We start from the raw sequence: 23,138 nt of genomic DNA on the forward strand, positions 1-23,138 counted from the left end.
CTTTTTGATTTCTGTTAAAGGACCATACCACTGATTTTGAACTAAACATTTTTGTTATACTGTGTGGCATTTCTGATTGTACATTTCCATTTTACATGGTTTTGAAACAATCTGAAACCATCTTGAGTTGTGAAATCTTCATAGTGACTGTTGAGATAATATTATCTTTTGAGAACTGAATATGCCCTCATTCTGTGTCTTTTATTTATTTTTATTTATTTATTTTTTTTTTTATGTGATAAGAATCCCACTAGCTGCATTATGGGTTATTAGAGGGAGTGGCTTCCTCCTTGTGGCTTCCTCTCCAAACCAGGCCCTCTTCCTTTTGTCGATGTTCTTCAAGTTAAGACTGTTAATTTGCTTCACATGACCAAAACTGAACAGGATTTCTTGCCATTTAATACTTCTTATCATGTCTTTTGATGACAATTCTGCGCGGCTCTCCACAGTTCACCACGGCCTGTTGGTGGTACTTTGACTTTAAGCCTGTTTTAGGACCAATAATAATAAACAGACATGAGAAAGTTAAAGTTTATAAGATGTTGGAACACACAACACACAGTTATTGCAGATTCTCCACGTGATTATCATTTAATAGTAATGATCTGTTCATCTTGACTTGTAAATAGCCTTTTTTCTTTTTTCAGTTTTGAGATGAGCGTTTCATCCTTAAAAAAGGCTCATTATTTTTCTTACAGTTAACCTGAAATGTTGAATTGAAGTATTAGTTGTAGATTTTAAAGCAAATTCAAATAAAGAACTTCAAAGGTAAATCCACAGGCTGTTATTGAAATGTATTTGAATAAATGTTGATTTTAGATTTTCTGTCTTTATGAGGCTAAGAGTCAGATATATTAACAGTCAGTGGAGTAAAGATGATAGAGGTAGTACTAAGATTATGGAAAGCACTTTCAAGATAAATTTGGAGTGGGGTCAGAGGAGGGAGCTTCTTCTGCCTCGCCTATCTCCAACAATGCAGCACTTTGACTTCCTCAATTTACCAACCTCGAATATGCGTCTGTATAAAAACAGGATGTGTGGTATCGTAGCAGTGTTGTTCTGCAGTAGAAAAAGAGAAGAAGAGGAATGACCAGTTTGAGTTGAAATATTTGATGATTTTTAAATTGTGACTCTGAAGAGAATAATTAGGAACAATGTTTTTCATCCTTCTGGTTGTTTCTTTGATGAGTTTTCTGCATGACTTCCATGTCTCCAGTTGTGGTAAGTGATTTGTAATCTACCTTAAAAAAGGGTTTTGTTGTCATCAGGCTATTCCCTGTATAAATGTGATTATTAATAATTGATAATTAGCTTGATGATCAGTACTGGTTGTTTCAAGAAAGAAAATGACCTTTACAGCTGCTGAATCTTAGTTATTAAATGCTTATTGTAGTCTTTATTTTTGTACTTCATCTGTACTGAAAGACCACTGCCAGTTTGCCAGGCAACTTTGCCATGCAGGAAATACATGTAAAACTGAACATACAAAGATATATATATATATATATATATATATATAGCTCTGATTATCATAATTGTAGAATTAGAGTTATAGATGTTTTTATCATGTATCTGATTGCTTATTTTATATAAAGCTGTTTTAAATCACAGTGTTTAATGTATTTTTCTCCACAGATGAAAACTGTGCAGATAAACCTGTGTTCACACCGTCCAGACTGGTAGTGAAACATGGTGACCCAACCTCTGCCACCTGCTCTGTAAAAGATGTTTATGAGATTTTTAATTTGGAAAGATCTCTGGGAGACCTTAAAACAAATGGAACAGAAATTTTATGGAAGGTTGAAAAAATGACTGAATGGGACATGTTTGTCATGTGCTATTATGAACTTGATCACCAGTGTTGCAGCACGCTGCCTATAACTGTGTACAGTAAGTTAACTTCCTGTTGGACAAAGTATTCACATTCACATTCACATGCTTTTTCAAATATACAGTTAACAGGATTTATACTACTGCTTTGTGTGTGTGTCTCTCAGCTTATCTCTTCTTCCCTCCTCCACAGAGCCTCCAGACAGTGTGTCCATCAGCTTTAGGAATCACTCTGGACCGTTGTTAGAGGGTCATCAGTACACTCTGCAGTGTGAAGTACACAACGTTGCTCCTGTTGAAAACCTCATTGTGACCTTCTACAGAGGACAGACAGCACTGGGTCAACTACAGTCCAACAACACAGAGAAGAAACCAGTGACTGAGATCTTCACTCTGAGCATCAACACCAGTAAAGAGGATGATGGAGTCCAGTACTGGTGTGAAGCCAAACTGCAACTGGGACCTGAAGGACCACAGCCCCCTATAGTGCTGTCATCACATCAACGTATCCGTGCCACTGTCCTCTGTGAGTCTGACAGCAAACAAACACACACCTCAGTTTTCAGCCAAGAAGTAAAACTTTTCATATGTATGACTCCCAGTACCAGTTCCACACCGACTCCCAGCTTCAGTATGTGCTTCATGTTTTTATTATTCTCTCTGGTTTGAGTTCATTCACACAGTTATTAAAAGGCAGTTTGTTTTCAGAGCTGTAACATTATAAATAGCCACCATCTTCTGTATAGCTTAATCTGCTCTTCAAATGAAAAGACTTCCTGTTCCTGTGTATGAGTAGTTTTCACAATGCAGCACTAATTTTCAACCACTAGAGTGCTATAGTGTGTCGTTTATAACATGAGCAATGGTTTAAATAACAGTAATGGCTTTTATACATGGATATTCACAGAAATTATATATTTTCCATGATTCCTGTTCAAGTAGACCAACAGTTACTTGAAATAAAAATACAAAGGCTCAGTGAAGTCACTCCAGATCACAGTATTAGTATATCTAATCTACACATACAGTACATTATTTTTCAAGCTTGTTTCCTCATTACCACAAACTATCACAGACTCTTACAACAAATGTTCCACTTGAAGACTGTACAACATTGCATTTGAAAATAATGTTTTTCCATTTTGTATTTTTGTTTTTGTCTTTGATGAGATTTCTGTGAAGGTTCTATGCATGCTTCATATCTTTCTCAGTCTCCTGCTAACTTTGCTGCACCTTTTAGGCTGGGAGAAACTACACCTTTATCATTCTTACTGGTACAATATCCAGTGACCTTATGTAATAACCAACATATAGCTCACCCACCTTCTACCTGTACAGAGGTCTAACCAGCCAGGATAGTGGTCCATGCCAATACTAACACATGAAAGCACATTCACAAGCCTACAGGAAGCAGACAAGAAAACTACACACTTCACTTAGAAGCCAAGTGTTTCTCACAGTTCACCACAGCCTGTTTGTTGGTACTGCACCTTTAAGATGGTTTTAGGACCAATAATAATAAACAGACGTGAGGAAGTTCAAGCTGATAACTTGTTGGATTCAGTTTGAATCATACTGTTCATGTCAAAACATGCATTTGAAGCAGAAGCTCCACAGATTATTATCATTTAATACTAACAAACTGTTTGCCTCAATGGGTTTTATCCTTAAAAATATTTTCAGACAGAAACCATCAAAGTAATAACGTCTTTTCATGTACAGTAGACCTTTATGTTTCTAGATAACTTGGTTGCTTTGTTAATTGTATTACTCTTCTCAGATCATCTGATTGTAACTGTAATACTTCATGGTTGATCCTATTTACTTATTTGTGATCTTACCAGGCATTGAACACTGAGAATTTCATGGCAGACATTTTCACCTGCCACAACAGGCAGAACACGTGTAACTAACATTGATGATGGCTCACTTCATTATTATTCATTATTTTTCTTACAATTAACACAAAGTGTTAAATTGAAGTATTAGTTGTAGAATCATATTTGTCATTTATGGATTCTTTCTATAACTTGAATGGAGATGTTTTCTCCTTTGACTTTTGACCTACATTTTTCTGGTTTCTGCTTCTTGATTTCTTGACTATGTGGACATGGTTTTGTATCAGGTCTTCCTTAAATTGGCCTTAAGATGATTTGTAACTCCTGTCCTAGTATAGGCTGTTATTGAAATGCATTTAAACTAAATAAATTGCTTTATTTTAAATTTTCTTTCTCTTTTTTAGGCTAAGAGTCAGATAAGATAAGAGTCACTGGATTAAAGATGATATGTATATTGATATGTATATTATGGAAAATATACTTTAAAATGAATATGGAGGGAGGAACTTCTAAAGGTGTCTTATCTTATCTGTAACTGGACAATGCAGCACTTTCAGTTCCAGAAGTTACCAACTTTGAAGAAATTACTGTGGAAAAAATTTAGACAGGATGTGTAATATGAAAACAGGCTGCACTGATAGCATTGTTCTACTGCAGTAGAAAATTAAAAGGAGTGAATTCTTAAAATGCTTTCACTCTCTGACCACCTTTGATTTTAAATGGTTTAATGATTTTTTAAATTGTGTTTCTGAAGAGAATAACTGGGAACAATGTTTTTCATCCTTCTGGTTGTTTCTTTGATGAGTTTTCTACATGACTTCCATGTCTCCAGTTGTGGTAAGTGAAGAGTTTCCATTTGTAATCCACCTTAAAAAAGCTTTTATTGTATGATGATCAGTAATGATTATTCCAAGAAAGAAAATTATCTTTACTTACTGTAGTCAGTGTTTGTACTTACTTTGTCATGAAGAACCACTGCCAGTTTACTAGGCAACTTTGCCATGCAGGAAATACATCTAAAAATGAACAAACAAAGGAACAAAGACATATCGCTCCAATTGTCATAACTGTAGAATTACAGCTGCACATGTTTTTATCGTGTATCTGGTTAATAATTTTGCGTCAAGCTGTTTAAAATCACAGTGTTTAATGTCTTTTTCTTTACAGATGCAAACTGTGCAGATAAACCTGTGTTCAACCCATCCAGACTGGTAGTGAAGTATGGTGATCCAACCTCTGCCACCTGCTCTGTATGCCAGTCGTGCCAAGGCTACTTTTTTAGTTTGGAATCTGTGGGAAATCATACAAGAAATGGAACCACAGCTTTATGGAAGGTTGATAGAATGACTGAATGGGTCATATCTGCCAATTGCTATTATACTAATGCTGCTGATGAACTGTGTTGCAGCAAGCTGCCTGTAACTGTGTACAGTAAGTTAACTTCCTGTTGAACAAAGAACTGCTGCTAGTGATGATTTGATCATTTATAATCAAAATGAGTGATAATAATTGTCAGCTGTTGTCAGCCTTTATCTTATTGTGTTCATGTCTGTCTCTCTACATCTCTCTGTTTGTCTCCACAGAGCCTCCAGACAATGTGTCCTTCAGCTTTAGGGATCACTCTGGACCGTTGTTAGAGGGTCATCAGTACACTCTGCAGTGTGAAGTACACAACGTTGCTCCTGTTGAAAACCTCACTGTGACCTTCTACAGAGGAAAGACAGCACTGGGTCAACTACAGTCCAACAACACAGAGAAGACACCAGTGACTGAGATCTTCAGTCTGAATATCAACACCAGAAAAGAACATGATAGAGTCCAGTACTGGTGTGAGGCCAAACTGCAACTGGGACCTGAAGGACCACAGCCCCCTCCAGTGGCGACATCAGAAAAATTCAGTGCCACTGTGAACAGTTCTCCTGCCCTTGGGACTACACCCAGTACCAGTTCCACACTAACTCCCAGCTTCAGTATGTGCTTCATGCTTTTATTCTTTTCTCTGGTTTTAGTTCATTCACAATTAGTAAAAGGCAGTTTGCTTCCAGAATTATAACATGATAATCAGCCACCCATCTCCTGTATAACTTATACCTGTTAAAAAGTAAAAACTTTCAGTGAAATCCCCAGACTTCATTCAAGACACACACACACATCCTGTAAGTAATATCTTTCTCAGAATCAAGGTCAACTTCCCGTTCTCTCAGTGAACCTTTGTTTAGCTATATTCACATCTGTCTTGTTTTTGTGTTTTATTTAGTTTGCAAACCTGCAGCTCAATCCCCAATTCTTATTTTGCTGGACCTATCAGCAGCCTTTGACATGGTGAACCAATGCATCCTACAATCTGTCTTGTCCAATATGGGCAAAGTGCTTTCTTTGTTTGAGTCCTGAATGGAGGACATTAACCACATGCTGTCATATTAATGCTAGTGATTTCTGTTGTTGCAGCAAGCTGCCTGTAACTGTGTACAGTAAGTTAACTTCCTGTTGAACAAAGAACTGTTGCTAGTGATGATTTGATCATTTATAATCAAAATGAGTGATAATAATTGTCAGCTGTTGTCAGCCTTTATCTTATTGTGTTCATGTCTGTCTCTCTACATCTCTCTGTTTGTCTCCACAGAGCCTCCAGACAATGTGTCCATCAGCTTTAGGGATCACTCTGGACCGTTGTTAGAGGGTCATCAGTACACTCTGCAGTGTGAAGTACACAACGTTGCTCCTGTTGAAAACCTCACTGTGACCTTCTACAGAGGACAGACAGCACTGGGTCAACTACAGTCCAGCAACACAGGGAAGAAACCAGTGACTGAGATCTTCACTCTGAACATCAACACCAGTAAAGAGGATGATGGAGTCCAGTACTGGTGTGAGGCCAAACTAGAACTGGGACCTGAAGGACCACAGCCCCCTCTAGTGGTGACATCAGAAAAATTCAGTTCCCCTTGGACCATACCCAGTACCAGTTCAACACCTATTCCCAGCTTCAGTATGTGCTTCATGCTTTTATTCTTTTCTCTGGTTTGAATTCATTCACACAGTTATTAAGAGGCAGTTTGTCTCCAGAGCTGTAACATGATTAACAGTCACTCTCCTGTATAGCTTATATCTGCTGTGCACAAGTTGTTTTCACAATGAAATACTGATAATCAACCATTAGAGTGCTGTAGTTTGTAATCTACAACATGAGCAATGTTTGAAGTAATAATAATGGATTTTATGCATGCTAATTCACTTAAATGCAATATGCAATGATTCATTTTCAAGTAGACTGACTGTTACTGGAGTTCAAGGTAAAAAATTCTCTGTCAAATCATTTGAAATCACAATCATGGCATATCTAATATACACATACATTATTCTTCAAGCCTGTTTCCTCTCATTACACATGTAAAACAAAAACTTCAATAAGTCTGTGACAGTTTGTGGTAGTTGTTAAAACTGAACACATCACTGGGAAATAATGACAACTTGACATAATATTTGTTGTTGAAAGTATTGTTCTACTTAGAGACTGTGAGAGACTGCAATTGCAAATAATGTTTTCTGTTTAATGAGATTCAATGAGGCTTCCATGTGTCCTTCACATCTTCCTCAGATGTCTCTCTACATCTCTCTGTTTGTCTCCACAGAGCCTCCAGACAGTGTGTCCTTCAGCTTTAGGAATCACTCTGGACCGTTGTTAGAGGGTCATCAGTACACTCTGCAGTGTGAAGTACACAACGTTGCTCCTGTTGAAAACCTCACTGTGACCTTCTACAGAGGACAGACAGCACTGGGTCAACTACAGTCCAACAACACAGAGAAGAAACCAGTGACTGAGATCTTCAGTCTGAATATCAACACCAGAAAAGAACATGATGGAGTCCAGTACTGGTGTGAGGCCAAACTAGAACTGGGACCTGAAGGACCACAGCCCCCTCCAGTGGCGACATCAGAAAAATTCAGTGCCACTGTGAACAGTACTCCTGCCTCTGGGACAACTCCCAGTACCAGTTCCACACTGATTCCCAGCTTCAGTATGTGCTTCATGCTTTTATTCTTTTCTCTGGTTTTAGTTCATTCACAGTTAGTAAAAGGCAGTTTGCTTCCAGAATTATAACATGATAATCAGCCACCCATCTCCTGTATATCTTATACCTGTTAAAAAGTAAAAACTTTCAGTGAAATCCCCAGACTTCATTCAAGACACACACACACATCCTGTAAGTAATATCTTTCTCAGAATCAAGGTCAACTTCCCGTTCTCTCAGTGAACCTTTGTTTAGCTATATTCACATCTGTCTTGTTTTTGTGTTTTATTTAGTTTGCAAACCTGCAGCTCAGTCCCCAATTCTTATCTTGCTGGACCTATCAGCAGCCTTTGACATGGTGAACCAATGCATCCTACAATCTGTCTTGTCCAATATGGGCAAAGTGCTTTCTTTGTTTGAGTCCTGAATGGAGGACATTAACCACATGCTGTCATATTAATGCTACTCATTACTGTTGTTGCAGCAAGCTGCCTATAACTGTGTACAGTAAGTTAACTTCCTGTTGAACAAAGAACTGTTGCTAGTGATGATTTGATCATTTATAATCAAAATGAGTGATAATAATTGTCAGCTGTTGTCAGCCTTTATCTTATTGTGTTCATGTCTGTCTCTCTACATCTCTCTGTTTGTCTCCACAGAGCCTCCAGACAATGTGTCCATCAGCTTTAGGGATCACTCTGGACCGTTGTTAGAGGGTCATCAGTACACTCTGCAGTGTGAAGTACACAACGTTGCTCCTGTTGAAAACCTCACTGTGACCTTCTACAGAGGACAGACAGCACTGGGTCAACTACAGTCCAACAACACAGAGAAGAAACCAGTGACTGAGATCTTCACTCTGAACATCAACACCAGTAAAGAGGATGATGGAGTCCAGTACTGGTGTGAGGCCAAACTAGAACTGGGACCTGAAGGACCACAGCCCCCTCTAGTGGTGACATCAGAAAAATTCAGTTCCCCTTGGACCATACCCAGTACCAGTTCAACACCTATTCCCAGCTTCAGTATGTGCTTCATGCTTTTATTCTTTTCTCTGGTTTGAATTCATTCACACAGTTATTAAGAGGCAGTTTGTCTCCAGAGCTGTAACATGATTAACAGTCACTCTCCTGTATTGCTTATATCTGCTGTGCACAAGTTGTTTTCACAATGAAATACTGATAATCAACCATTAGAGTGCTGTAGTTTGTAATCTACAACATGAGCAATGTTTGAAGTAATAATAATGGATTTTATGCATGCTAATTCACTTAAATGCAACATGCAATGATTCATTTTCAAGTAGACTGACTGTTACTGGAGTTCAAGGTAAAAAATTCTCTGTCAAATCATTTGAAATCACAATCATGGCATATCTAATATACACATACATTATTCTTCAAGCCTGTTTCCTCTCATTACACATGTAAAACAAAAATTTCAATAAGTCTGTGACAGTTTGTGGTAGTTGTTAAAACTGAACACATCACTGGGAAATAATGACAACTTGATATAATATTTGTTGTTGAAAGCATTGTTCTACTTAGAGACTGTGAGAGACTGCAATTGCAAATAATGCTTTCTGTTTAATGAGATTCAATGAGGCTTCCATGTGTCCTTCACATCTTCCTCAGATGTCTCTCTACATCTCTCTGTTTGTCTCCACAGAGCCTCCAGACAGTGTGTCCTTCAGCTTTAGGGATCACTCTGGACCGTTGTTAGAGGGTCATCAGTACACTCTGCAGTGTGAAGTACACAACGTTGCTCCTGTTGAAAACCTCATTGTGACCTTCTACAGAGGACAGACAGCACTGGGTCAACTACAGTCCAACAACACAGAGAAGAAACCAGTGACTGAGATCTTCAGTCTGAACATCAACACCAGAAAAGAACATGATGGAGTCCAGTATTGGTGTGAGGCCAAACTAGAACTGGGACCTGAAGGACCACAGCCCCCTCCAGTGGTGACGTCAGAAAAATTCAGTGCCACTGTGAACAGTACTCCTGCCCCTGGGACTACACCCAGTACCAGTTCCACACCAACTCCCAGCTTCAGTATGTGCTTCATGCTTTTATCCTTTTCTCTGGTTTGAGTTCATTCACACAGTTATTAAAAGGCAGTTTGCTTCGAGAATTATAATATGATAAACAGCCACCCATCTCCTGTATAGCTCATATCTGCTTTCCAAATGAAAAGGCAGCCCGTTGTGGGAGATTCATTTTCACAATGAAATGCTGGTATTCAACCACTTGAATGTTAATAGTTTGTAATCTACAATATATACATACAAATTCACTTGAATGCAATTTTTTCCACGATTCTCCATTCTCTCAGTGAAGCTTAGTTTGGCTACATTCAGTTCTGTCTCGTTTTGTATTTTATTTAATTTGCAAACCTGCAGCTCAGTCCTCCATTTGTATCTTGTTGGACCTATCAGCAGCCTTTGACATGATGAACCAATGCATCTTACAATCTGTCCTGTCCAATATGGGCATCTCAGGCAAAGTGCTTTCTTGGTCGGAATCCTACCTCACTGGGTTCTCCTTCAATGTGTCTTGGCAATGACAAACATCCTTATCCCACCCCCCCCAGAGGGATAACTAAGGATCAGTACTGGGGTCCCTTATGTTTGCAATATACCCCACGTTCTTGAGTCCAATTATCCGCTTGCATGGCTCCTCATATCACTGCCATGCAGACAACACCCAGCTATTCCCACCAGATGACCCCATTGTCTCAGTGAGAATCTCAGCTTGTCTCTCAAACTATCCACATGGATGAAGGTACACCCCCTTCAATTAACCCTCTCCAAGACTGAACTCTTTGTCATCCCAGCCAATCAATCTGTCCATCACAATATCAAAATCCAAATCATCTCTTCATCTCTCACTCCAACCAAGGTCATTAGAAACCAAGGTGTCATATTTGATGACATGCTATCCATCCTTGACCATGCTGCATCTGTCTCCCAGTCATGATGCTTCACATAATACAACTGCCTACAGAGCCACTTCTGGGTCTGCATCCATCTACTTGAACTTGGTCATACAGGATTATGCTCCTTATCGGCCATTGTGTTCCTCCAGACTTCATTGTTTGGTACTACCATCCCTGCATACTAGGCATTCACAGTCCAGACTGTTCTCATTTGTGGTTCCCAGATGGTGGGACAGGCTACCAAATGCTATCAGAGCAGGAACATCCCTCCCTAACTTCAAGAATCTCTTGAAAACTCATCTCTTTGAGAGTTTCTCCTCACAATAGCACTTACTATGCACTTGTAGTGCACTTCTTTAATTTATCTCCTTGCAGTTTGCCTTATAGATTAGCAGTTAGTATTTACTTTAAGGTTTCCTACTGCACTGAAGCTTTAGTATTGTCCATCACTTGTAAGTCACTTTAGATAAAAACACCTGCTAAATTAGTAAATGTATTGCAGTGTACACTACAAAAATAATTCAGGAATTATTTGAGGAACATGACAAATAGTTCAAGGTGTTGACTTGTCTTCAAAATTCCCTAGATCTCAGTCCAAACGAACATCTGTGGGATGTGTTAGAAAAACAAGTCCATCCATAGAAGCCCAGCATACAGGACTTTAAGGATCTGCTGCTAACATCTTAGTGTCTGATACCATAAGACACCCAACATCCCTCTCTGTTTGTCTCCACAGAACCACCAGACAGTGTGTCCATCGGCTTTAATTATGGCCGGATGCTTAAATACAGGCAGTACAGTCTGCTGTGTAAAGTACAGAAAGTTGCTCCTGTTGAAAACGTAATTGTGACCCTCTACAGAGGACAGACAGCACTGTGTCAACTACAGTCCAACAACACAGAGAAGAAACCAGTGACTGAGATCTTCAGTCTGAACATCAACACCAGTAAAGAAGATGATGGAGTCCAGTACTGGTGTGAAGCCAAACTGGAACTGGGACCTGAAGGACCACAGCCCCCTCCAGTGGTGATGTCAGAAAAATTCAGTTCCCCTTGGACCATACCCAGTACCAGTTCCACACCTATTCCCAGCTTCAGTATGTGCTTCATGCTTTTATCCTTTTCTCTGGTTTGAGTTCATTCATACAGTTGTTACGAGGCAGTTTGTTTCCAGAATTACAACATGACAAACTGCCACCTGTCTCCTATATACTTTATATCTGTTCTTCAAATGAAAAGCCTTCCCATTGGAAAATGTTATTTGTACATTGTACAACCTCACTTAAATGCAATATTTCCATGTTTCCCATTCAAGTAAACCAACAGTTATTTGGAATCAAAGAAAATCTCAATGAAATCCCCAGTCTTCATTCAAGATCATAGATCACAAAAGTAATATTCTCATCAGAATCAAGGTCTACCCGTTCTCTCAGTGAAGCTTAGTTTAGCTACATTCACATCTGTCTTTGACTTTTATTTTCTTTGCAGACCAGGGGTGTACTTACCACATAAATAGATAAATAAATAAATGAACATTGAAACAACAATCTAAAATAATCTAAAAAAGATATACAAGATACTAAGCCTGAAAAAAAAACTGACGAATTGGGAAGGCAGGCAGCAGAGAGGACAAGGGACTTAGAGTAACACTCTTGGGTATTTAGTTGAAGATCTTTCATGTGGTCAGTATTTGTCAGCCTTTATCTTAAGGTGTGAATACCTGTCTCTCTACATCTCTCTGTTTGTCTCCACAGAGCCTCCAGACAATGTGTCCATCAGCTTTAGGGATCACTCTGGACCGTTGTTAGAGGGTCATCAGTACACTCTGCAGTGTGAAGTACACAACGTTGCTCCTGTTGAAAACCTCATTGTGACCTTCTACAGAGGACAGACAGCACTGGGTCAACTACAGTCCAACAACACAGAGAAGAAACCAGTGACTGAGATCTTCACTCTGAGCATCAACACCAGAAAAGAACATGATGGAGTCCAGTACTGGTGTGAGGCCAAACTAGAACTGGGACCTGAAGGACCACAGCCCCCTCCAGTGGTGACCTCAGAAAAATTCAGTGCCACTGTGAACAGTACTCCTGCCTCTGGGACAACTCCCAGTACCAGTTCCACACTGATTCCCAGCTTCAGTATGTGCTTCATGCTTGTATTCTTTTCTCTGGTTTTAGTTCATTCACAGTTAGTAAAAGGCAGTTTGCTTCCAGAATTATAACATGATAATCAGCCACCCATCTCCTGTATATCTTATACCTGTTAAAAAGTAAAAACCTTCAGTGAAATCCCCAGACTTCATTCAAGACACACACACACATCCTGTAAGTAATATCTTTCTCAGAATCAAGGTCAACTTCCCGTTCTCTCAGTGAACCTTTGTTTAGCTATATTCACATCTGTCTTGTTTTTGTGTTTTATTTAGTTTGCAAACCTGCAGCTCAGTCCCCAATTCTTATCTTGCTGAACCTATCAGCAGCCTTTGACATGGTGAACCAATGCATCCTACAATCTGTCTTGTCCAATATGGGCATCTCAGGCAAAGTGCTTTCTTTGTTTGAGTCCTGAATGGGGGACATTAACCACATGCTGTCAAATTAATGCTAGTGATTTCTGTTGTTGCAGCAAGCTGCCTGTAACTGTGTACAGTAAGTTAACTTCCTGTTGAACAAAGAACTGCTGCTAGTGATGATTTGATCATTCATAATCAAAATGAGTGATAATAATTGTCAGCTGTTGTCAGCCTTTATCTTATTGTGTTCATGTCTGTCTCTCTACATCTCTCTGTTTGTCTCCACAGAGCCTCCAGACAATGTGTCCATCAGCTTTAGGAATCACTCTGGACCGTTGTTAGAGGGTCATCAGTACACTCTGCAGTGTGAAGTACACAACGTTGCTCCTGTTGAAAACCTCATTGTGACCTTCTACAGAGGACAGACAGCACTGGGTCAACTACAGTCCAACAACACAGAGAAGAAACCAGTGACTGAGATCTTCACTCTGAACATCAACACCAGAAAAGAGGATGATGGAGTCCAGTACTGGTGTGAGGCCAGACTGGGACCTGAAGGACCACAGCCCCCTCTAGTGGTGATGTCAGAAAAATTCAGTGCCACTGTGAACAGTACTCCTGCCCCTGGGACTACCCCCAGTACCAGTTCCACACCAACTCCCAGCTTCAGTATGTGCTTCATGCTTTTATTCTTTTCTCTGGTTTGAGTTCATTCACACAGTTATTAAAAGGCAGTTTGTTTTCAGAGCTGTAACATTATAAATAGCCACCATCTTCTGTATAGCTTAATCTGTTCAAATGAAAAGGCTTCCTGTTGTGCACGAGTTGTTTTCACAATGCAGTACTGATTTTCAACCACTAGAGTGCTATAGTGTGTAATCTATAACATGAGCAGTTTTATACCTGCATTTTCACTTAAATTATATCTTTTCCATGATTCCTGTTCAAGTAGACCAAGAGTTACTTGAAATCACAATACAAAGTCTCAGTGAAATAATTCCAGATCACAGTCATAGCATATCTAATCTACACATACAGTACATTATTTTTCAAGCTTTTTTCCTCATTACCACAAACTGTCACAAACAGAAGTCTGTGGCAGTTTGTGGTAGTTGTTGAAACTGAAGAATGAGAACCTGATACAATATCTGTTGTTGAAAGCACTGTCAAAACAATTGTTCCATTTGAAGACTGTACAAGATTGCAATTGAAAATGTTTTTCATATCTTTCTCAGTCTCATGCTAACTTCCCTACACCTTTTATGGTGCAGCTTTATCATTCTTACTGGTACAATATCCAGTGACCTTATGTAATAACCAACATATAGCTCACCCACCTTCTACCTGTACAGAGGTCTAACCAGCCAGGACAGTGGTCCATGCCAATACTAACACATGAAAGCACATTCACAAGCCTACAGGAAGCAGACAAGAAAACTACACACTTCACTTTGAAGCCAAGTGTTTCTCACAGTTCACCACAGCCTGTTTGTTGGTACTGCACCTTTAAGATGGTTTTAGGACCAATAATAATAAACAGATGTGAGGAAGTTCAAGCTGATAACTTGTTGGATTCAGTTTGAATCATACTGTTCATGTCAAAACATGCATTTGAAGCAGAAGCTCCACAGATTATTATCATTTAATACTAACAAACTGTTTGCCTCAATGGGTGTTATCCTTAAAAATATTTTCAGACAGAAACCATCAAAGTAATAACGTCTTTTCATGTACAGTAGACCTACATGCTTCTAGATAACTTGGTTGCTTTGTTAATTGCATTACTCCTCTCAGATCATCTGATTGTAACTGTAATACTTCATGGTTGATCCTATTTACTTATTTGTGATCTTAACAGGCATTGAACACTATGGGAATTTCATGGCAGACATTTTCACCTGCCACAACAGGCAGAACACGTGTAACTAACATTGATGATGGCTCACTTCATTATTCATTTGTTTTTTCAGATTTGTATTTTATGGATTCTTTCTCTACTTTGAATGGAGATGTTTTCTCCTTTGACTTTTGACCTATATTTTTCTGGTTTCTGCCTCTTGATTTCTTGATTATGTGGACATGGTTTTGTATCAGGTCTTCCTTAAATTGGCCTTAAGATGATTTGTAACTTCTAGTATAGGCTGTTATTGAAATGCATTTAAACTAAATAAACTGTGCTTTATTTTAAATTTTCTTTCTCTTTTTTAGGCTAAGAGTCAGATAAGATAAGAGTCAATGGATTAAAGATGATATGTATATTGATATGTATATTATGGAAAGTACCTTTTAAAATGAATAGGAAGGGAGGAAATTCTAAAGGTGTCTTATCTGCAGCTGTACAATGCAGCACTTTTATTTCCACAAGTTACGAACTTGTGGAAGAAATTACTGTGGAAAAAATTTAGACAGGATGTGTAATATGAAAACAGGCTGCACTGATAGCATTGTTCTACTGCAGTAGAAAATCAGAGGGAGTGAATTCTTAAAGTGCATTCATTCTCTGACCACCTTTGATTTTAAATGGTTTAATTTTTTTTATTTTTATCGTGTTTCTGAAGAGAATAACTGGGAACAATGTTTTTCATCCTTCTGGTTGTTTCTTTGATGAGTTTTCTGTCTGACTTCCATGTCTCCAGTTGTGGTAAGTGAAGAGTTTCCATCTGTAATCCACCTTAAAAAAAAGGTTTTAATGTCATCAGGCTATTCCGTGTATAAATTAGATTATTAATTATTGGTTGATGATCAGTAATGATTGTTCCAACAAAGAAAATGCTGTTGCTGCTGAATAAACACTTACTATAGTCATCTTAAAATCTTACTTTTCTTCGTCATGAAGGACCCTGCTAGTTTGCCAGGCAACTTTACCATGCAGTAAATACATCTAAAAGTTAACAAACAAATCTACAAAGACATATAGCTCTGATTGTCATAACTGTAGAATTACAGTTGTAGATGCATCTGGTTGATAATTTTATATCAAGTTGTTTTAAAATCACGGTGTTTAATGTCTTTTTCTTTACAGATCTAAAATGTGCAGATAAACCTGGGTTCACACCATCCAGACTGGCAGTGAAGCATGGTGACCCAACCTCTGCTACCTGCTCTACATTACATTCTTATGACATTTTTCTGGGACCACTTATATTAAACAAATATAAAATTGCATGGGTAGTTAGCAAAATTACTGAAGAGGACACATTTTGGGTGTGCTATTTTGATGATCATAATGATCACCGGTGCTGCACCAGCCTTCCTGTAACTGTGCATAGTAAGTTAACTTCATGTTGAACAAATTACTTACACTAAACAATGCTAGTGATGGTTTCCTTTATTTGCTCTTTCAGATATACAGTTAATAGGATTTATACTACAGCTTTGTGTGTACATCTCTCAGCTTGTATCTTCTTCCCTCTTCCACAGAGCCTCCAGACACTGTGTCCTTCAGCTTTAGGGATCACTCTGGACCGTTGTTAGAGGGTCATCAGTACGCTCTGCAGTGTGAAGTACAGAACGTTGCTCCTGTTGAAAACCTCACTGTGACCTTCTACAGAGGACAGACAGCACTGGGTCAACTACAGTCCAGCAACACAGGGAAGAAACCAGTGACTGAGATCTTCACTCTGAACATCAACACCAGTAAAGAAGATGATGGAGTCCAGTACTGGTGTGAACCCAAACTGGAGCTGGGACTTAAACGACCACAGCCCCCTCCAGTGGTGACGTCAGCAAAATTCAGTGCCATTGTGAACAGTAATCCTGCCAGTGGGAATACCCCCAGTACCAGTTCCACACTGATTCCCAGCTTCAGTATGTGCTTCATGCTTTTATTCCTTTCTCTGGTTTTAGTTCATTCACAGTTAGTAAAAGGCAGTTTGCTTCCAGAATTATAACATGATAATCAGCCACCCATCTCCTGTATATCTTATACCTGTTAAAAAGTAAAAACTTTCAGTGAAATCCCCAGACTTCATTCAAGACACACACACACATCACTTAAGTAATATCTTTCTCAGAATCAAGGTCAACTTCCCGTTCTCTCAGTGAACCTTTGTTTAGCTATATTCACATCTGTCTTGTTTTTGTGTTTTATTTAGTTTGCAAACCTGCAGCTTAGTCCTCCATTCGTATCTTGTTGGACCTATCAGCAGCCTTTGACGTGGTGAACCAACGCATCCTACAATCTGTCCTGTCCAATATGGGCATCTCAGGCAAAGTGCTTTCTTGGTTTGAGTATCTCACCGGGTTCTCCTTCATTGTGTTTCGGCAATGACAAACATCCTTATCCCATGGCCTCCCTAGAGGGGTAGCCAAGTATCAGTATTGGGCCTTCTGTTTGCAATATACACCACATCGTTGGGTCCAATTATCTGCTTGCATGGCTTCTCATATCACTGCCATACAGACAACACCCAGCTATTCCCACCAGATGACCCCATTGTCTCAGTGAGAATCTCGGCCTGTCTCTCAAACTATCCACATGGATGAAGGCACACCCCCTTCAATTAACCCTCTCCAAGACTGAACTCTTTGTCATCCCAGCCAATCAATCTGTCCATCACAATATCAAAATCCAAATCATCTCTTCATCTCTCACTCCAACCAAGGTCATTAGAAACCAAGGTGTCATGTTTGATGACATGCTATCCATCCTTGATCATGCTGCATCTGTCTCCCAGTCATGACGCTTCACACAACTTCTGCAATGCCCTTCTGGCGGACCTTCTTTCATAGGCAGTGAAACCATTGCAAATGGTCCAAAATGCATCCAAAATCAAATTCAGGTCACTAATGCTTACCTACAGAGCCACTTCAGGGTCTGCATCCATCTACTTGAACTTGGTCATACAGGATTATGCTCCTTATCGGCCATTGTGTTCCTCCAGACTTCATTGTTTGGTACTACCATCCCTGCATACTAGGCATTCACAGTCCAGACTGTTCTCATTTGTGATTCCCAGGTGGTGGGACAGGCTACCAAATGCTATCAGAGCAGGAACATCCCTCCCTAACTTCAAGAATCTCTTGAAAATTCATCTCTTTGAGAGCACCTCCTCACAGTAGCACTTACTATGCACTTGTAGTGCACTTCTTTAATTTATCTATCTCCCTGCCCTTTGCCTTATAGATTAGCAGTTAGTATTTACTTTAAGGTTTCCTACTGCACTGAAGCTTTAGTATTGTCCATCACTTGTAAGTCACTTTGAATAGAAGCATCTGCTAAATTAGTAAATGTAAATGATTGCAGTGGCAGAATAATGCACCCTGCCACACTGCAAAAATAATTCAGGAATTGTTTGAGGAACATGACAAATAGTTTAAAGTGTTGACTGGTCGTCCAAATTCCCCAGATCTTGGTCCGAACGAACATTTGTGGGATGTGTTAAAAAAACAAGCCCATCTCTCTGTTTATCTCCACAGAACCACCAGACAGTGTGTCCATTGGCTTTAATTATGGGCGGATGCGTAAATACGGCCAGTGTACTCTGCTGTGTAAAGTACAGAAAGTTGCTCCTGTTGAAAACCTCAGTGTGACCTTCTACAGAGGACAGACAGCACTGGGTCAACTACAGTCCAACAACACAGAGAAGAAACCAGTGACTGAGATCTTCACTCTGAACATCAACAACGGAAAAGAGGATGATGGAGTCCAGTACTGGTGTGAAGCCAAGCTGGAACTGGGACCTAAAGGACCACAGCCCCCTCTAGTGGTAACATCAGAAAAATTCAGCTCCCCTTGGACCATACCCAGTACCAGTTCAACACCTATTCCCAGCTTCAGTATGTGCTTCATGCTTTTATTCTTTTCTCTGGTCTGAGTTCATCCACACAGTTATTAAGAGACAGTTTGTTTTCAGAGCTGTAACATTATAAATAGCCACCATCTTCTGTATAGCTTAATCTGTTCAAATGAAAAGGCTTCCTATTATGTATTAGTTTCCACAATGCAGTACTGATTGTCAACCACTAGAGTGCTATAGTGTGTAATCTATAACATGAGCAATGGTTTAAATAACAGTAACAGTAATTTTATACATGCATATTCACTTAAAAGATATATTTTCCATGGTTCCTGTTCAAGTAGACCAAGAGTTACTTGAAATAAAAATACAAAGTCTCAGTAAAATCATTCCAGATCAATATTTTTCCAGGCTTGTTTCCTCTCATTACCACAAACTGTCACAGACTCTGTTTGTGTCAGAATATCTGTTGTTGAAAGCACTTACAGTTCACCACAGCCTGTTGGTGGTACTGCACCTTTAAGATGGTTTTAGTATAAATAATAATAAACAGACATGAGGAAGTTCAAGTTAATAATATGTTGGATTCAAATTGAGTCATACTATTCATGTCCAAACATGCAGCGAGGGCAGAAGCTCCACTTTCTATGTGCCTCGATAGGTTTAATCCTCAAAAATGTTACAGAAACAGATTGTCAATTAACTATTTTAACCAAAATGTTTGTATTGCAGCTGAAGTGCATAACATGACCAGATGTTTACATTTTCACATAAACAACATATTCATCTTCGAGTGAAGCTCGGGCATCCACTTCTTTTACTTTCTTTTTTCTCTGGCTTGAGACGGATTCAAACTGCGTCTTAGACGACATCTCTTCTCCTGCAGTAGTGCCCTGCTCTGATCACTGATTGGTCAGATGTCAGTCATTGAAGCAATGCGTGCGATACCGTAGATGACAGACCTGAGACCTCCCCTGCTTCCTGCCCTCTCGTCTCAGACTCGCTCAGCTGATTTCACTTGGAGGCCTTGCTGGTGACACTATGACGCGCATGATTGTACGAGGCCCTACGCACAGTGCGTAGTTCCATATCTGCAACTGTACAACGCAGCACTTTCACTTCCTCAAGTTGCAATTTTACCAACATTACTATGAAAAAAGACATAGCTGGAATAGGATTAATGAAGTGAAAACAGGCTGCGCTGCCAACTGTTCTGCTGCAGTAAAAAATAGAGCGCAATCACTCTCTGGCTACCTTTGATTTTGAATGTCTGATGGTTTTATCTCTCGTGTTTCTAAGAGAATGTTTTTCATCCTTCTGGTGATCTCTTTGATGAGTTTTCTGCGTGACTTCCATGTCTCCAGTTGTGGTAAGTTTTCCATCTGTAATCCATCTTTAGAGGGCTTTTCTTGTCTCCAGGCTGTTCCCTGTATAGATTAGATAATTAGTTATTATTATGATGATCAGCTGAGGGGGAACAGTGGAGCAGTGGGTTAGCACTGTCACCTCACAGCAAGAAGCTTCAAGGTTTGAACCCTGGTTCACCCGGAGCTTTGCTGTGTGGAGTTTGCATGTTCTCCCTGTGCCTGTGCGTGGATTTCCTCCAGGTTCTCCGGCTTCCTCTCACACTGCAAAGACATGCAGGTTAGGTTAACCAGAGACTCTAAATCGCCCCGTAGGTGTGAGTGGTTGTGGAAAGACTGGAGACCTGTCCCAGAGTGTCCCCCGCGACTCTTAAAGGATAAGCAGTATAGGTAATGGATGGACCATAATGATCAGTCCTGGTTGTTCCGTGAAGAAAATGCACGTAGTTATTATTATCATTATTATTTGTAATGGTTGTTGTAAATGGGTTGGTAAACCTGGTGCGTATATAATAGGTTAAAAAGCCTATACAGCATAATTACAATTACATGACAAATGTTTATTCTATATAATTTATTTAAAGTGCTCTGTACATAACTGTGTATATGTACAAAATAATTAGGCTAAATAAGATATGTTAAAGTAGATTAAATGCTTATTTTAGTCAGTGTTTTTATTTGTACCTCAACTCTGCCATGCAAAAATATATCTAAAATTAAACAAACAAACCTGCAGGGATATATAGCTCTGATTGTTCTAAGTGTGGAATTACAGTTTTACATATGTATGTACTGTATCTGTTGCTGTTTCATATTACATCAAGATGTTTAGAATCACAGTGTTTATTGTCTTTCTTTTGCAGATGAATACTGTCCAGATAAACCTGTGTTCAACCCATCCAGACTGGTAGTGAAGTATGGTGACCCAGTCTCTGTCACATGCTCGATACGCCAGTCTTACCAAGACTACTTTTTTGGTTTGGTAGACTTCATGGGAAACATACAAACAAATGGAACCACTATTTTATGGGAAGTTCAAAGAATGACTGAATGTGAGGACACTAACCACATGCTGTCATATTAATGCTACTGATTACTGTTGTTGCAGCAAGCTGCCTGTAACTGTGTACAGTAAGTTAACTTCCTGTTGAACAAAGAACTGCTGCTAGTGATGATTTGATCATTCATAATCAAAATGAGTGATAATAATTGTCAGCTGTTGTCAGCCTTTATCTTATTGTGTTCATGTCTGTCTCTCTACATCTCTCTGTTTGTCTCCACAGAGCCTCCAGACAATGTGTCCATCAGCTTTAGGGATCACTCTGGACCGTTGTTAGAGGGTCATCAGTACACTCTGCAGTGTGAAGTACACAACGTTGCTCCTGTTGAAAACCTCACTGTGACCTTCTACAGAGGACAGACAGCACTGGGTCAACTACAGTCCAACAACATAGAGAAGAAACCAGTGACTGAGATCCTCACTCTGAGCATCAACACCAGAAAGAAGATGATGGAGTCCAGTACTGGTGTGAAGCCAAACTGGAACTGGATCTGAAGGACCACAGCCCCCTCCAGTGGTGACGTCAGAAAAATTCAGTGCCATTGTGAACAGTACTCCTGCCCATGGGACTACTCCCATAATTTCCAGTTTCAGTATGTGCTTCATGCTTTATTCTTTTCTCTGGTTTGAATTCATTCACACAGTTATTAAGAGGCAGTTTGTTTCCAGAGCTGTAACATGATTAACAGTCACTCTCCTGTATAGCTTATATCCTTCGATGAGGCTTCCATGTCTGTCCTTCACATCTTCCTCAGTCTCCTGTTAACTTTGCTTCAGCTTTTAAGGTGGGAGAAATGACACCTGTATCATAAAGTATCATAAAGTGTAATGTAACCTGAACTGTTAAACTGAAGTAATAGTTGTAGAATCAGATTTGTATTTCATGGATTCTTTCTCTACTTTGAATGAAGATGTTTTCTCCTTTGACTTTTGACCTATATTTTTGTGGTTTCTGCCTCTTGATTTCTTGATCATGGTTTTGTATCAGGTCTTCCTTGAATTGGCCTTAAGATGATTTGCAACTCCTGTCCTAGTAGAAATGCTGTCATGTCATGGCTGATGTGGGCAGCAAAATCATTCACTTTGTTGAATCTTTTTTTTAATACACAAAAAACACAAATTTTAAAACTGCTATTGAAATGTATTTAAACTAAAAATGTTGACATATTTTCAGACTTTCTTTCTCTTTTTTAGGCTAAGAGCCAGAAGATAAGTCAGTGGATTAAAGATGATATGTATATTGATATGTATATTATGGAAAATATACTTTAAAATGAATATGGAGGAGGAACTTCTAAGTGTGTCTTATCTTATCTGTAATTGTACAATGTGGCACTTTCGGTTCCAGAAGTTACCAACTTTGAAGAAATTACTGTGGGGAAAATGTAGACAGGATGTGTAATATAAAAACAGGCTGTACTGATAGCATTGTTCTACTGCAGTAGAAAATCAGAGGGAGTGAATTGTTAAAGTGCAATCACTCTCTGACCACCTTTGATTTTAAATGGTTTAAATGATTTTTTAAATTGGTTTTTTTTTTTTTTTTGGGGGGGGAGGGGTTCGTTGTTTTGTTTTGTTTTGCTTATTTTATCGTGCTTCTGAAGAGAATAACTTGGAACAATGTTTTTCATCCTTCTGGTTGTTTCTTTGATGAGTTTTTCTACATGACTTCCATTGTCTCCAGTTGTGGTAAGTGAAAAGTTTGCATCTGTAATTCACCTTAAAAAAGCTTTTACTGTATCATGATCAGTAATGATTAATGATCCAAGAAAGAGAATTATCTTTACTTACTGTAGTCAGTGTTTGTACTTACTTTTGTCATAAAGGACCACTGTCAGTTTGC

At 39.1% G+C, this 23,138-nt stretch overlaps 1 protein-coding gene across 1 annotated transcript; it reads left to right on the plus strand.

Annotated features, from left to right (window-relative positions):
• The first annotated feature begins 917 nt into the window (after positions 1–917).
• On the plus strand, positions 918–21,790 carry LOC108875749 (uncharacterized). The gene is made up of 10 exons (XM_051069041.1): positions 918–1,221; positions 1,636–1,890; positions 6,292–6,657; positions 7,301–7,687; positions 8,341–8,706; positions 9,350–9,736; positions 11,356–11,715; positions 12,373–12,759; positions 18,552–18,911; positions 21,519–21,790. The coding sequence occupies exons 1-10, from the start codon at positions 1,155–1,157 to the stop codon at positions 21,788–21,790; spliced, it is 3,207 nt and encodes a 1,068-aa protein (XP_050924998.1). The 5' UTR covers positions 918–1,154.
• The last annotated feature ends 1,348 nt before the right edge of the window (positions 21,791–23,138 follow it).

The sequence above is a fragment of the Lates calcarifer genome, unplaced genomic scaffold (assembly GCF_001640805.2).
Source record: "Lates calcarifer isolate ASB-BC8 unplaced genomic scaffold, TLL_Latcal_v3 _unitig_570_quiver_1065, whole genome shotgun sequence".
NCBI classification, from domain to species: Eukaryota; Metazoa; Chordata; class Actinopteri; family Centropomidae; genus Lates; species Lates calcarifer.